Here is a 13,815-nt window from a genome sequence, read left to right on the forward strand (position 1 = left end):
TAAACAAAAATACAAAATAAATAGGCACAAGGGCCAAACAAAAAGGTTTCAAACACAAAATACAACCACAAAACAAAAACTTACAAAATAAAGCTTCCAGGCTGGGCGTTGCCTTCACTGGAACAGAAAAAACCAGCCCAAACAAAACACACTCCTTCCAGAACTCTCTCTACCACTCTCCAACTCTCTCTAGCCAGGGCCTCCCCTGGCTTTTATTCCCTGTGGCTGGAGCCCAATTATTCAATAATTGCTAATTAGTCAATTAGGGCTCCAGCCACATTCTCACATGTTTTCCTGGCAGGGAGGAATTTTAACCCCCTCCCTGCCAGTCCCAACCATGGTCATAAAGACGGGGCAGTACCCCGTCACATATCCCCCCCCTTGTGCCAAGCACAACATGGCCTAAATGGCCACCTCCCCCCTAAGTCTCAGTCCCGGAAGAGGGGGAAGCACAGTGTCCATGGGGGTGGCCATGGTGAGACGTCCGGCACCACCCAATTCTTCGTGGCCAGCAGCTCCCTCTTCCGGGGCTCCGGCCACACACCATCTTGCCGCGAAAGTGCAGCTGAGGGAGCTGGTCTCCTGACCTCCCTCCCCCTCTTCATGGTCAGCAACTCCCCTCCGTGGGGCTCCGGCCACAGTGTAGCGACCCCAGGCGAAGCAGGATCCCCGAAGACCCCAAGCGACGGCAGCCGCAGCGGACCCTCGGGAGGCGACGGCAGCCGCAGCGGACCCTCGGGAGGCGACGGCAGCAGCAGCGGACCCTCGGGAGGCGACGGCAGCAGCAGCGGACCCTCGGGAGGCGACGGCAGCAGCAGCGGACCCTCGGGAGGCGACGGCAGCAGCAGCGGACCGGCTCCCTCTGGTGGCGGAGGCGGGAACGGCGGCCCGGCTCCCTCTGGTGGCGGAGGCGGGAACGGCGGCCCGGCTCCCTCTGGTGGCGGAGGCGGGAACGGCGGCCCGGCTCCCTCTGGTGGCGGAGGCGGGAACGGCGGCCCGGCTCCCTCTGGTGGCGGTGGCGGGAACGGCGGCCCGGCTCCCTCTGGTGGCGGAGGCGGGAACGGCGGCCCGGCTCCCTCTGCTGGCGGAGACGAGAACGGCAACTCGGCTCCCTCTGCTGGCGGAGGCGGGAACGGCGGCTCGTCTCCCTCTGCTGGCGGAGGCGGGAACGGCGGCTCGTCTCCCTCTGCTGGCGGAGGCGGGAACGGCGGCCCCTCTCCCTCTAGTGGCGGAGGCGGGAACGGCGGCCCCTCTCCCTCTAGTGGCGGAGGCGGAAACAGCAACTCGTCTCCCTCTGCTGGCGGAGGCGGGAACAGCAGCTCGTCTCCCTCTGCTGGCGGAGGCGGGAACGGCAGCTCGTCTCCCTCTGCTGGCGGAGGCGGGAACGGCAGCTCGTCTCCCTCTGCTGGCGGAGGCGGGAACGGCAGCTCGTCTCCCTCTGCTGGCGGAGGCGGGAACGGCAGCTCGTCTCCCTCTGCTGGCGGAGGCGGGAACGGCAGCTCGTCTCCCTCTGCTGGCGGAGGCGGGAACGGCAGCTCGTCTCCCTCTGCTGGCGGAGGCGGGAACAGCAACTCGTCTCCCTCTACAGGTCCCTTCAGCCCTAGGCCTGTGGGCTTCCCCTTCTCGGGCTGTGGACGCACCGACTCCTCCCGCTCGGGCCGTGGACGCACCGACTCCTCCCGCTCGGGCCGTGGACGCACCGACTCCTCCCGCTCGGGCCGTGGACGCACCGACTCCTCCCGCTCGGGCCGTGGACGCACCGACTCCTCCCGCTCGGGCTCCTCCCCCTCGGGCTGTGGACGTTCGGGCTCCTCCCTCTCGGGCTGTGGACGTTCGGGCTCCTCCCTCTCGGGCTGTGGACGTTCGGGCTCCTCCCTCTCGGGCTGTGGACGTTCGGGCTCCTCCCTCTCAGGCTGTGGACATTCGGGCTCCTCCCTCTCAGGCTGTGGACATTCGGGCTCCCCCTCTCTGGGCGAAGGCAGCGGCTCCCCCTCTCTGGGCGACGGCAGCGGCCCCCATTCTGGCTCTCGGGACGGCGGCTCACCCCTCTCTGGCTCTCGGGACGGCAGCTCCTCCCCTTCTGGCTCTCGGGACGGCAGCTCCTCCCCTTCTGGCTCTCGGGACGGCAGCTCCTCCCCTTCTGGCTCTCGGGACGGCAGCTCCTCCCCTTCTGGCTCTCGGGACGATGGCTCACCCCTCTCTGGCTCTCGGGACGATGGCTCACCCCTCTCTGGCTCTCGGGACGATGGCTCACCCCTCTCTGGCTCTCGGGACGATGGCTCACCCCTCTCTGGCTCTCGGGACGACAGCTCCACCTTCTTTATTGGAATGATTGGGGCGTCTCCCATATCTACCGCCAGGTAATTAATGACCATCAGGGCCAGCTCTGCGAAGGACGCCGGGTGATGCTGTTCCTCCCACTTTTCCCACCTCCCCCCATCTCGACGCCACAGCGTGTTGATAACTATGGGGAGGTCGTGGGAGAGGTCTGCCTCAGGGTGCATCAACCAGTCCCATATTTCCTGGGATGGTGGTGAAGGCGGTGATGTAGGAAGTGGTGGGGTGGCTGCCGAGGACGGGGTTTGCAGCTGCACCTGGTCCCGATTGTGGGGGCATCCTGCCCAGTTGTGGCCATCCACCTCACAGTACCCACACCAGTCAGCTGGTAGCCCATCTGGACAGGACCTCCACTGATGATCCTCCTTCCCGCACCAAGAGCACCAGGGGAAAAGACTGGCTGGGTCCTCCAGCTGGGGTGGCTGTTGTTGCAGCAGCCTACATTTCTTCGGCTGCTGCTTCTCCTGCCTTTGCCGCTGTCTGCTCTTCTTCCCCATTTAAATCAAGTTTCCAAAAAAAAAAAACTCCCAAAATTCAAGAAAGAAAAAAAAAATACTGCTCTGAGCCTCCAGGTGGCGCTATCCCACTTCTGACACCAAATGTGACAAGATGGACCGAGGTTTGAGACTCAGAGACAGTTGAAAGTTCAAAATAAAGATTTTTAATAAACAAAAATACAAAATAAATAGGCACAAGGGCCAAACAAAAAGGTTTCAAACACAAAATACAACCACAAAACAAAAACTTACAAAATAAAGCTTCCAGGCTGGGCGTTGCCTTCACTGGAACAGAAAAAACCAGCCCAAACAAAACACACTCCTTCCAGAACTCTCTCTACCACTCTCCAACTCTCTCTAGCCAGGGCCTCCCCTGGCTTTTATTCCCTGTGGCTGGAGCCCAATTATTCAATAATTGCTAATTAGTCAATTAGGGCTCCAGCCACATTCTCACATGTTTTCCTGGCAGGGAGGAATTTTAACCCCCTCCCTGCCAGTCCCAACCATGGTCATAAAGACGGGGCAGTACCCCGTCACAATGACATTTCCACACACAGAACATGACATTTCCACACACAGAACATGACATTTCCACACACAGAACATGACATTTCCACACACACAGAACATGACATTTCCACACACAGAACATGACATTTCCGCACACAGAACATGACATTTCCGCACACAGAACATGACATTTCCACACACAGAACATGACATTTCCGCACACAGAACATGACATTTCCGCACACAGAACATGACATTTCCACACACAGAACATGACATTTCCACACACACAGAACATGACATTTCCACACACAGAACATGACATTTCCACACACAGAACATGACATTTCCACACACAGAACATGACATTTCCGCACACAGAACATGACATTTCCGCACACAGAACATGACATTTCCGCACACAGAACATGACATTTCCGCACACAGAACATGACATTTCCACACACAGAACATGACATTTCCACACACACAGAACATGACATTTCCACACACAGAACATGACATTTCCGCACACAGAACATGACATTTCCGCACACAGAACATGACATTTCCCCACACAGAACATGACATTTCCACACACAGAACATGACATTTCCCCACACAGAACATGACATTTCCCCACACAGAACATGACATTTCCGCACACAGAACATGACATTTCCACACACAGAACATGACAGTGGGGTTTGTTGTAGTATTACTGCAGTACATGTTTGTTCAGGGAACATGATTAACACAGAGTCAATACTATCTATTGCTGCCTTTCTCCAGTGCTTCGTTTACTACAAACGAATAATCAAACTAGACAGACGTCTCTGGAAAATTCCATGACCACACTCACAAAAAATGTACTCTTGTGAAAATAATCGGGTTGATTTCAAACAAATGTTACGCACCAAACGTTGGCCTGTTTACCAGCTGAGCTGCCAGAAATGCTTTCAACAGACAAAAATCAAATAGAGGGAACATTTTTTATACTTGAGCCATGCGTGCAGCATTTTTAAAAGCAGTGCAAACCTGCAGCTTTCGTACTGCACTGTGCATGTGTTCATTAGACAAACGCAGCACTGCCCTATTGCCACAGCTAGCTATCCAGCACACAGAGAGACTGGGTGTAATACCAGCCAGCTATCCAGCACACACAGAGAGACTGGGTGTAATACCAGCCAGCTATCCAGCACACACAGAGAGACTGGGTGTAATAGCAGCTTGCATCCAGCACACACAGAGAGACTGGGTGTAATAGCAGCCACTATCCAGCACACACAGAGAGACTGGGTGTAATAGCAGCCAGCTATCCAGCACACACAGAGAGACTGGGTGTAATAGCAGCCTGCATCCAGCACACACAGAGAGACTGGGTGTAATAGCAGCCACTATCCAGCACACACAGAGAGACTGGGTGTAATAGCAGCCTGCATCCAGCACACACAGAGAGACTGGGTGTAATAGCAGCCAGCTATCCAGCACACACAGAGAGACTGGGTGTAATAGCAGCCAGCTATCCAGCACACAGAGAGACTGGGTGTAATAGCAGGCAGCTATCCAGCACACACAGAGAGACTGGGTGTAATAGCAGCCTGCATCCAGCACACACAGAGAGACTGGGTGTAATAGCAGGCACTATCCAGCACACACAGAGAGACTGGGTGTAATAGCAGCCAGCTATCCAGCACACACAGAGACTGGGTGTAATAGCAGCCTGCATCCAGCACACACAGAGAGACTGGGTGTAATACCAGCCAGCTATCCAGCACACACAGAGACTGGGTGTAATAGCAGGCACTATCCAGCACACACAGAGAGACTGGGTGTAATAGCAGCCAGCTATCCAGCACACACAGAGACTGGGTGTAATAGCAGCCTGCATCCAGCACACACAGAGAGACTGGGTGTAATACCAGCCAGCTATCCAGCACACACAGAGACTGGGTGTAATAGCAGGCAGCTATCCAGCACACACAGAGAGACTGGGTGTAATAGCAGCCTGCATCCAGCACACACAGATAGACTGGGTGTAATAGCAGGCACTATCCAGCACACACAGAGAGACTGGGTGTAATAGCAGCCAGCTATCCAGCACACACAGAGACTGGGTGTAATAGCAGCCTGCATCCAGCACACACAGAGAGACTGGGTGTAATACCAGCCAGCTATCCAGCACACACAGAGACTGGGTGTAATAGCAGCCAGCTATCCAGCACACACAGAGAGACTGGGTGTAATAGCAGCCACTATCCAGCACACACAGAGACTGGGTGTAATAGCAGCCACTATCCAGCACACACAGAGAGACTGGGTGTAATAGCAGCCAGCTATCCAGCACACACAGAGAGACTGGGTGTAATAGCAGCCACTATCCAGCACACACAGAGAGACTGGGTGTAATACCAGCCACTATCCAGCACACACAGAGAGACTGGGTGTAATAGCAGCCTGCATCCAGCACACACAGAGAGACTGGGTGTAATAGCAGCCACTATCCAGCACACACAGAGACTGGGTGTAATAGCAGCCACTATCCAGCACACACAGAGAGACTGGGTGTAATACCAGCCAGCTATCCAGCACACACAGAGACTGGGTGTAATAGCAGGCAGCTATCCAGCACACACAGAGAGACTGGGTGTAATAGCAGCCTGCATCCAGCACACACAGAGAGACTGGGTGTAATAGCAGCCTGCATCCAGCACACACAGAGAGACTGGGTGTAATAGCAGCCAGCTATCCAGCACACACAGAGACTGGGTGTAATAGCAGCCAGCTATCCAGCACACACAGAGACTGGGTGTAATAGCAGCCAGCTATCCAGCACACACAGAGACTGGGTGTAATAGCAGCCAGCTATCCAGCACACAGAGAGACTGGGTGTAATACCAGCCAGCTATCCAGCACACACAGAGACTGGGTGTAATAGCAGCCAGCTATCCAGCACACACAGAGAGACTGGGTGTAATAGCAGCCACTATCCAGCACACACAGAGACTGGGTGTAATAGCAGCCACTATCCAGCACACACAGAGAGACTGGGTGTAATAGCAGCCTGCATCCAGCACACACAGAGAGACTGGGTGTAATAGCAGCCACTATCCAGCACACACAGAGACTGGGTGTAATAGCAGCCTGCATCCAGCACACACAGAGAGACTGGGTGTAATACCAGCCAGCTATCCAGCACACACAGAGACTGGGTGTAATAGCAGCCAGCTATCCAGCACACACAGAGAGACTGGGTGTAATAGCAGCCAGCTATCCAGCACACACAGAGACTGGGTGTAATAGCAGCCAGCTATCCAGCACACACAGAGAGACTGGGTGTAATACCAGCCAGCTATCCAGCACACACAGAGAGACTGGGTGTAATAGCAGCCAGCTATCCAGCACACACAGAGAGACTGGGTGTAATACCAGCCAGCTATCCAGCACACACAGAGAGACTGGGTGTAATACCAGCCAGCTATCCAGCACACACAGAGAGACTGGGTGTAATACCAGGCACTATCCAGCACACACAGAGAGACTGGGTGTAATACCAGGCACTATCCAGCACACACAGAGACTGGGTGTAATAGCAGGCACTATCCAGCACACACAGAGACTGGATATAACTTCTATTGAGTTTTTAACCTCATCTGATCTCAGACGGGACAGGACAGAGTCCGGAACAGCACTGCATCACACAGCACTGCCCGTTACACACACCCTGTCTGAATTCACTGGTCCTCAGATCCCTAGTACTGGGCTCTCAGTGTCACGTTTTATATCCAACTATTACAAACCCTGCATGCAAGAAATAGGAGAGTGAAGGGTTAAGAAGGTAAGTATGAGTTTGGCAAAGCAGATTGCTGCTCTCAATTAAAACAACAGAAACCCGGCTGACACTTTCAAGCCTGCTGTGTCTTGTCCAAGGCGGGCTCCTGCCCAAATCCTTGCATTAAAAAAACATTAAAAAAAAACAAAGTACTTTATATGTTGGTGATAAAGTAACATTTTCAGAATAAACACAAACACCGTCCAGGCTGCTTGTTTTGTGTAAGGTTTGCAGTACACACAAGCAATGGGATTCTATGTGGCACAGTAGATGCATGTTATATCTTTAAAAAAAGCATTTGAAAACCTAAGCAGGGCTATTGTGGCAGCTCACCACTGCAGCCCCCTGCTGGTCACCACCTCACATAACACAAAAGCCATGTCCAGCGAGCTCAAGCTGTTCACCTTTATTTTAAACCCCAGACAGTATCGTTAGCCCCATATCACTCTTAATCGTTCTGCTAACTCAAGCACCGTGTAGTTCTTTCTGTGGCATCAGAACCCCGACCACAAAGCTACACAGTAGAAGGAAGGCAATGCATTTTAAAACGGCACGCAGTTGAGTTTGTGAAAAACAAGCGCATAAACAAGCTGCTGTGCACCCGGGGAGCCAGGCTGCCAAACTTGGAACAACAACCAAACAGCCAACTTTCCCGTGAGCAGCGCTGGCTGTCAGAGCAGCGGAGGGGCCACTCGCTGAGGAGACAACAGGCGGGACACAGGCTTCAAAACAACCACTGCCCTTGCAACAAATACAACCACACGCTGCTATATCTGTTTGATCTTCCGTTTCTCTTCTTTACAATTTAAATACAACAAATACTTTTGAAAGATAAGCTAAAGCCGCGTTGTTCTTCTGCGCAGTGTGCCACAAACCGCAGGCCTCGCTGCCCTGCAACACTCACTCAATGCTGCAGCTAATTAACTTCACATGGATTCAGAGAAAAGCACCTCTTACCGGGGCACGCGCAGCCGACCGACATCTTCTCACATGCTTGACCCTGCTCGGAACGGAATGGTTGTACCAGCTTCGCACGGTGCTAGCATGGGTTTGTTCTGAGCAGGGAAGAAATGAAATGAAAAAATATGGGCGTTCTGAGAAGCAGGAAAAGGAATTATATTCCTGTACAGCTAGCTGCGCTGTGAGTCATTAACATGCAAATTGCACCGCTGGTGGGAGGAGAGAATGGGAGACTGAGAGACAGACAGAGAGAGGAGGCTGTCGGAGAGACCTGAGACACATTTCAGAGAATAACAACCATGTGATGAAGGTTTTTTTTTTTTTTTTTAAAGATGTACTCGCTATTTTTTGTCTGGCTCTAAATAATAAATACACACAGTGCTGCGGGATCCTGAGGAAGAAGCCCGTGTTCCGCTGTACCGTTACGCACGAGTGCAGCTGACCACACATGCCGCATGTCACTCCTCTGAGAGTGAGACACGTTCTAGCTCTTGCATGAAGGTTATGACTTTTTTTCTCATTCTATTTTAATCTCTCTCTCTCTCTCCCTCTCTCTTTCTCTCTCTACAGTCGGGGCACCATTAACGCGGTGCTGGAGGGCAAAGGTGACTGTCACCCCAAACTGATGGCACGTTTTTGCATGGTAAATGTGGTGCAAGATCCCAGCAACACCATCACCCTCCTACACTTTAATCCCAGTTACTGGCTGGGCTGGAGCGCTGGTTTAACCCTTCGGGTGCCACATGTTTCTAAACAATCCTTCGCACTAGATTTCCTGTGTTGTATACGCTGTTGAGGCGCTGTGAGCAGTTGCGCTGTTTCCAGAGGCAGTGAGCTGGTCTGTATTAAACCCTCAGCCCTGATATCTGTGCTGGTGCTCGACCAGCCTCACCTTGTGCACATAGAAAGCGCAACACGGGTTTCCAATCCAGCAGAATGAACAGGATGCAGTCTGAAAACTTCTTCAGCAGACAGGCGCACCCAGCGGGCACTGTCGCCATGGCAACACTGGAGCAGTGCTCGTGCAGGGCACAAGGAGAGGCATTATTCTGAGTGAAAACATGCAGCTCCGCGCATCTACAATTCAGTGAACTCGAAGGGACCTGCGTGTTTCAGGTATGTCCTAGGCATGCTTACAAAACGCAAGCTTGCAACGCTGAACATGGGAAGCACCGTTTCCAGTCCCTTTAAAGATGCATTGCCCACATTATATTAACCATGTAATGCCCAGGCGTTTTTGACAAAAGCTTCTTTATTTATATAACTGGATTCCTTTTCTTGTACAAAACAATACCTGCTATGCCATTCTGGGAGCCCTGGGCACGCTAATGCCATTCTGGGAGCCCTGGGCACGCTAATGCCATTCTGGGAGCCCTGGGCACGCTAATGCCATTCTGGGATCCCTGGGCACGCTAATGCCATTCTGGGATCCCTGGGCACGCTAATGCCATTCTGGGAGCCCTGGGCACGCTAATGCCATTCTGGGATCCCTGGGCACGCTAATGCCATTCTGGGAGCACTGGGCACGCTAATGCCATTCTGGGATCCCTGGGCACGCTAATGCCATTCTGGGAGCCCTGGGCACGCTAATGCCATTCTGGGAGCACTGGGCACGCTAATGCCATTCTGGGAGCCCTGGGTACGCTAATGCCATTCTGGGAGCCCTGGGCACATTAATGCCATTCTGGGAGCCCTGGGCACGCTAATGCCATTCTGGGAGCACTGGGCACGCTAATGCCATTCTGGGAGCCCTGGGCACATTAATGCCATTCTGGGAGCCCTGGGCACGCTAATGCCATTCTGGGAGCACTGGGCACGCTAATGCCATTCTGGGAGCCCTGGACACACTGAGTTTCCGCGTTACATATTGAAGCTCTGTGCTGTTCTGGCTCGGAAGCCATCACATCTGCCCACCTGAATTATCTTGTAGGTTTTACCTTATAGCTCAGGAAGCAAAAACATTTTTTCCACACTGCTGATACAGGACACACGTACACAGCAGGATTCAAATAAGACATAAATACAACATTTTGTGAGAAACGTCATGTTTTAATAATTCATGAGCTTGGAGAGCAGGAATCCGGTCTTCACACCAGAGCACCTATTTCCAAAGATGCTGCGCCCCATTTAGCAGGGTTGCTGGGGGAAGGTGAACTGACGTAACAGACCATTTGAACATGCAGAATAATACCTAAAGGTAGAAGCACTGCCCCTGAACGCCATGGCAGTTCAATGGGCAAATAAGGCAAATTCCTTTAGCTGAAAGAGGCTTAGCACAGGGCTCGGGGACAACCACTGATGTATGATTTATTATAGGGTTATATAGCTAATATATTTACTATTAGAAACACACATTATTCTTGATCGTTCGATCTCCTTAATTGACCTCTGGCTTTAGTTTCCTGCATCCAAGATGTTGGCTGCCAGTTTATTAGCAACTCGGAACTTGCAACCCTACAACGCCAACCTCGAGAGGATGCGATAGCAACAAGCTGTCACCACACGTGACGTCGGCTTCCGTCAGCTTGTTTTGCTCAGCGATAAAGGTGGAGTCAAAAGCTTTGGGTTTTTGTCACGCCCCTTTTGCGAGAGAGAGAGAGAGAGAGAGAGAGAGAGAGAGAGAGAGAGAGAGAGAGAGAGAGAGCCCCCTGGCTGCCCAATATGTAGCCGCCTGCCACAACCAAAGGGGCACGCAGTGACACTGCATAAGGAGCACAACTTGGGAGGAGAGGAAATGCATTACTTGTAGCCACTGTATATATATAATTATTTATTTTAATTATTTTCTTTGATTATTATTTATTTATTTTATCATTAACAGTACTATTTTCCCATCAATGTTATCACTTTTTTAATGTACTTTATAAATCAGTTTGTATATATATATATATATATATATATATATATATATATATATATATATAATGTATGTATTTATGATGCATTGTATATATACATGATGTATTGTATAATTGCTTTGGCAAACCTGCTATTGTAAGTCATGCCAATAAAGCACCATTGAATTGAATTGAGTTGAATTGAGAGAGAGAGAGAGAGAGAGTGTCGACTCCACCCCCACATTTGTTTCGCGGCAAAAAAAGATAGTCCCACAGTAAAGATGGCGGCTGACCTTTATTTTGCATTGACATCTGTTGAAGTCCAGTCAAGTAAGAAGAACAGGATGCTGCCCACAAATATGGTTGCACAAGATTTGTTTAAAGAAATTCAAGGCATGGGAATTTATATATATGTATAATGTATTTTATGTTATATAAATATGTTACTTTAAGTTACAAAATGTTTATTTGCCACGCCACAGTTTTTATTTATTTTTTGTTATTTTATATTAAATATTTAAATAAACATATAAAGGATACTGAATTAAAAAAGGAAATGAATTGGCAGACTATAAAACTTGACGTATTTAATTTACTGTGGTTTGAATGAATAAGGGCACACATGCGTCCTCACTTTACACAGAAAGCAGCCGCCTCTGTAGACACGTCAGCCTGCAGGACTAGGACAAAGATGTCATAGATGGGCGGAGCTAAGACAGGGCCGAGTGCCTGGAGCCCATAAAAGATATTCTTGTTTAGATTGCATATCGCCGTAAAATACATTTTGCAGGTATTTTGCAATGACTACTAGAGAACAGTCAAGTTTGAAGAAAGTCTGGAGTAACACTGCTGTGACTTGATAGTCAATGCAAAATACCTGCAAAATTAATTCATATACGTTCTTCAATAATCGGTTCTAAAAACAGGTATCGAAAATGGGTTGTTATACAGACTCGTTAAATCGCATCTTCGTTCCAGCGGGGTTGTAGTGTATCATTTATTTATTTATTGGTCATTTTGTAATGCGTGCAACTGGCACCGCCAAACAGTGCCTTTCCTGGGTTGATACTGTGAACAGGTTATTCTTGTGGCACCACGTGTTCAGATCTCACCTCTGCTGTTTGTTTAATTAAACATTTTCAAACAAGAATGGTAAGTGAAATATGCAGACATAGACAAGCAGTGGTAACACAAATTGACTTTTTCTTTCAGTATCTTTCTTATTTCTCCCCACAGCCATGATGCTCCTCAATGCACTGAATCATGGGCAAGCACGATTGCTGGTCCTAGTCTTCTTGCTATCCTTGCAGCGAGTTCGTGCGACTCTTACTTGAATGCTGTATTTGCAACATCCCACAAAATCAAATGCTGAAAAGTGAAATGCTGAAGAAATTCGATTTAGAATCCTATTTAGAGATCGTTCTTAGGGAGTTCAGCAAAGCTCGTGAGCTAGGCTTCTAAACAGGAAGCTGTTTCAATGCGTGCTGTGCTGCAGTGCAGCAAGACAAGGACAACCGCTTTGCTGTCGTGTTTAAATCTGCGACTTAATGAATGCGCATCTTTTCTACTGTGCCGGGTAGCAGAAGAGCTTCGAGTTTAATTTGTTCATCATTGGTTGAATGCTCACAGGGAGCCTGTGCAGAGGTCTTAAGAAGATATACTGTACTGAACATCTGGCACAGGGTGAATGGATGAAATAAAGTGTCAGAAAATAAACTGTCTGCTAAATAAACAAATAAAGAAAGAGATTGCTTCACAGAGGGGGCGGGGTCGAGGATCACAGTGTCACACCCAATGTTACAATGGGTATTTGATTAGTGGTAACCGGGGTCTGTGAAACTAGTAGCCCTCGGAGTTTTTAATAGCAGTCAGAAAAGCCTGTGTAACACTACCTTTAATGTATTTGCAGTACAAATACATTGAGAACATCTAGCATAAAAAACACACACAATATTGTACTTATCATTTTAACGTGTATCGTTTGTATATTGTATTATTGCGAAAAACACTTTCTTTTTTTGACTGACACTAAATAAAAAAGATGGCTCCCGCCTCTCCTTGCCCACATGGTGTGGCGGGTGTGACCCCTGACCTCTGTGAGTATCTCGCCGGCAGCACCACGTGTTCGCGGCTCCGCGTTGTCTGATCAGTCAGAGAGCAGGCAGTAAGATGGCGGTGCGGTGGGGAGCAGGAGAGGAGATGTTGAGCACCGGCACTATGGAATTTTTCACTACATACAGCCTGGACGAGGTAACGGGATGCTAGATCTGTATAAACCAGTAGCAGGCGGCTTGCTCGCATGTTAGAAGACAGCGCTCCAGGGTTTGTATCTGGGGATAGCTAGCTGGAGGGTGACACGTGGATGTACTGCTGGCTAGCCTAGGCAGGGTAAAATGGAAGAAAGAAGAATATCAGCGTGCCGCTTTTTGTGTTTGAATCTGTGGTCTGTTGGAATGTGTTGCAAGGAGATTGCACATGGTAATAAGAGACGCTTTAGTTGCGTTAACCAGACTGTCAGGAAACGGCTTGGAAGGTTTTTTTGTGTGGTGAGCAAAACCAGCGTACGTCAGTGAAAGTTGTTATTTTTGTAATGACATTATTTATTTATTTTTTATTTTTTGTGCTTTTGCTCCAGTTTATCAAATGTCAAAAAAAGACGTCACGCTGTTTTAGGTGCCTTGTGTTTGTATCGCAGGGCGCGTTATGCTAGTTATTCCGTGTCCATGTTAAGGCCTTGTCATTACTGTACTTGTGATTTAAATCGCAAGAACTAACTATTTCAATCATGTGCATACATGGTACTCCCTGAAGCCGTTTGAATGTCCCGTGTGTGTGTTTGTGT

The 13,815-nt window shown here is 49.9% G+C and overlaps 2 protein-coding genes across 9 annotated transcripts in view; one reads left to right on the forward strand and one right to left on the reverse strand.

The window, feature by feature from the left end:
* LOC117415671 (LIM domain-binding protein 1) overlaps window positions 1-8,385 on the reverse strand; it is a 32,614-nt gene extending 24,229 nt beyond the window's left edge. For 5 of the 8 annotated variants that reach the window (XM_034026300.3, XM_034026299.3, XM_034026297.3 and 2 more), the window contains exon 1: window positions 8,134-8,383. In XM_034026300.3, the coding sequence (XP_033882191.2) occupies window positions 8,134-8,158 (25 nt within the window). In that variant the 5' untranslated portion in view covers window positions 8,159-8,383. Of the gene's footprint in view, window positions 1-8,133 lie in introns of all 8 variants that reach the window. The other 3 variants (XM_034026307.3, XM_034026305.3, XM_059025988.1) reach the window with 2 other exon arrangements.
* A 4,650-nt stretch (window positions 8,386-13,035) lies between these two features.
* Window positions 13,036-13,815, forward strand: part of LOC117415991 (peroxisome proliferator-activated receptor gamma coactivator-related protein 1-like) — a 16,696-nt gene continuing 15,916 nt past the window's right edge. The window contains exon 1 of the mRNA XM_059025991.1: window positions 13,036-13,223. Coding sequence (XP_058881974.1) covers window positions 13,143-13,223 — 81 coding nt within the window. The 5' untranslated portion in view covers window positions 13,036-13,142. The remainder of the gene's footprint in view (window positions 13,224-13,815) is intronic.

This window comes from Acipenser ruthenus, chromosome 7, assembly GCF_902713425.1.
Source record: "Acipenser ruthenus chromosome 7, fAciRut3.2 maternal haplotype, whole genome shotgun sequence".
Lineage (NCBI taxonomy): Eukaryota > Metazoa > Chordata > Actinopteri > Acipenseriformes > Acipenseridae > Acipenser > Acipenser ruthenus.